Source organism: Buceros rhinoceros, unplaced genomic scaffold, assembly GCF_000710305.1.
Source record: "Buceros rhinoceros silvestris isolate BGI_N320 unplaced genomic scaffold, ASM71030v1 scaffold30374, whole genome shotgun sequence".
NCBI classification, from domain to species: Eukaryota; Metazoa; Chordata; class Aves; order Bucerotiformes; family Bucerotidae; genus Buceros; species Buceros rhinoceros.
Window position 1 is genome coordinate 1 of NW_010408083.1, and position 923 is coordinate 923.

The 923-nt window shown below is 49.9% G+C and overlaps 1 protein-coding gene across 1 annotated transcript in view; it reads right to left on the reverse strand.

The window, feature by feature from the left end:
- Window positions 1–21: 21 nt before the first annotated feature.
- The window catches only part of DLX1 (distal-less homeobox 1), a gene marked incomplete at its 3' end in the record, with an annotated part of 1,179 nt that continues 277 nt past the window's right edge, over window positions 22–923 (reverse strand). The window contains exons 2-3 of the mRNA XM_010134762.1: window positions 814–899; window positions 22–296 (exon numbers count right to left, since the gene is read on the reverse strand). Coding sequence (XP_010133064.1) covers window positions 22–296; window positions 814–899 — 361 coding nt within the window. The remainder of the gene's footprint in view (window positions 297–813; window positions 900–923) is intronic.

The following is a 923-nucleotide window of genomic DNA, read 5'->3' on the forward strand; positions in this document are numbered from 1 at the left end:
GCTGTGACCCGTCTGCCTCACGCGTGGGGTCTCCCACGCCGGCGGTGGGTACAGGGAGAGGACACGGGAGAGGCGCCGTCTCAGTTGGAGCTGTACCTGGGTCTGGGTGAGTCCCAGAGATGCTGCGAGCTCGGCTCTCTCGGGGAGAGCCAGGTACTGAGTTTGCTGGAACCTCCTGTTCAAAGCCTGCAGCTGCAAACTGGAATAAATAGTCCTGGGTTTGCGGATTTTTTTCCCTTTCCCATTAAAGCGAACTTCCCCTCCTTCTACCACAGTGCTTTTCTCCGATTCGGCCCCTACAAACAACAAACGATGCAGAATAAATAATAATAATAGCAGCTATAGTAGTAATAGCAGTAACAGCAAGAGCAGCAGCAGTAGCAACAATAACAGCAGCAACATCAACAATAACAATAATGAGAAGGAAGAAAAGTGAAGCTCGAGCACAGCTAACAAAGGCTCCGGGCGATTATGGCAGACTAGGCTTCTTCCCAGAGAAAGTTTGCTATTTTTACAGGCTGCAGTTTAGGTTTAATTACCCTTAATTGCATACATTGTTTATAGCGCTACGCAATAAATAATTACGAAGACTAATACGTGCACATCTGGGTTGATTTCTTTTCCAGCCAGGCATTGTGTGCTCCGTGTACAGTTATTCTGTGATCCTCAGCCTCTCCTGACTAACATTTTGTAATTTAATTTAATTTCTCCCCCCCCCGACAGATTTTTTTATATATATATACACAAGCACCCTCCCTCCCTGCCTTCCCTCCCCCCACTCTTCCCCCCCTCCCCAAAGCCGAGTGCACCTACCTGTCTCCTCTAACCGGGTCTGAGTCAGGCTGGAGCTGTTGGGGTAGGACTGCACTGAACTGATGTAGGGGTTGGTCGAGTGGCTGGCGACCGGGGTCCCATCGGGGGGG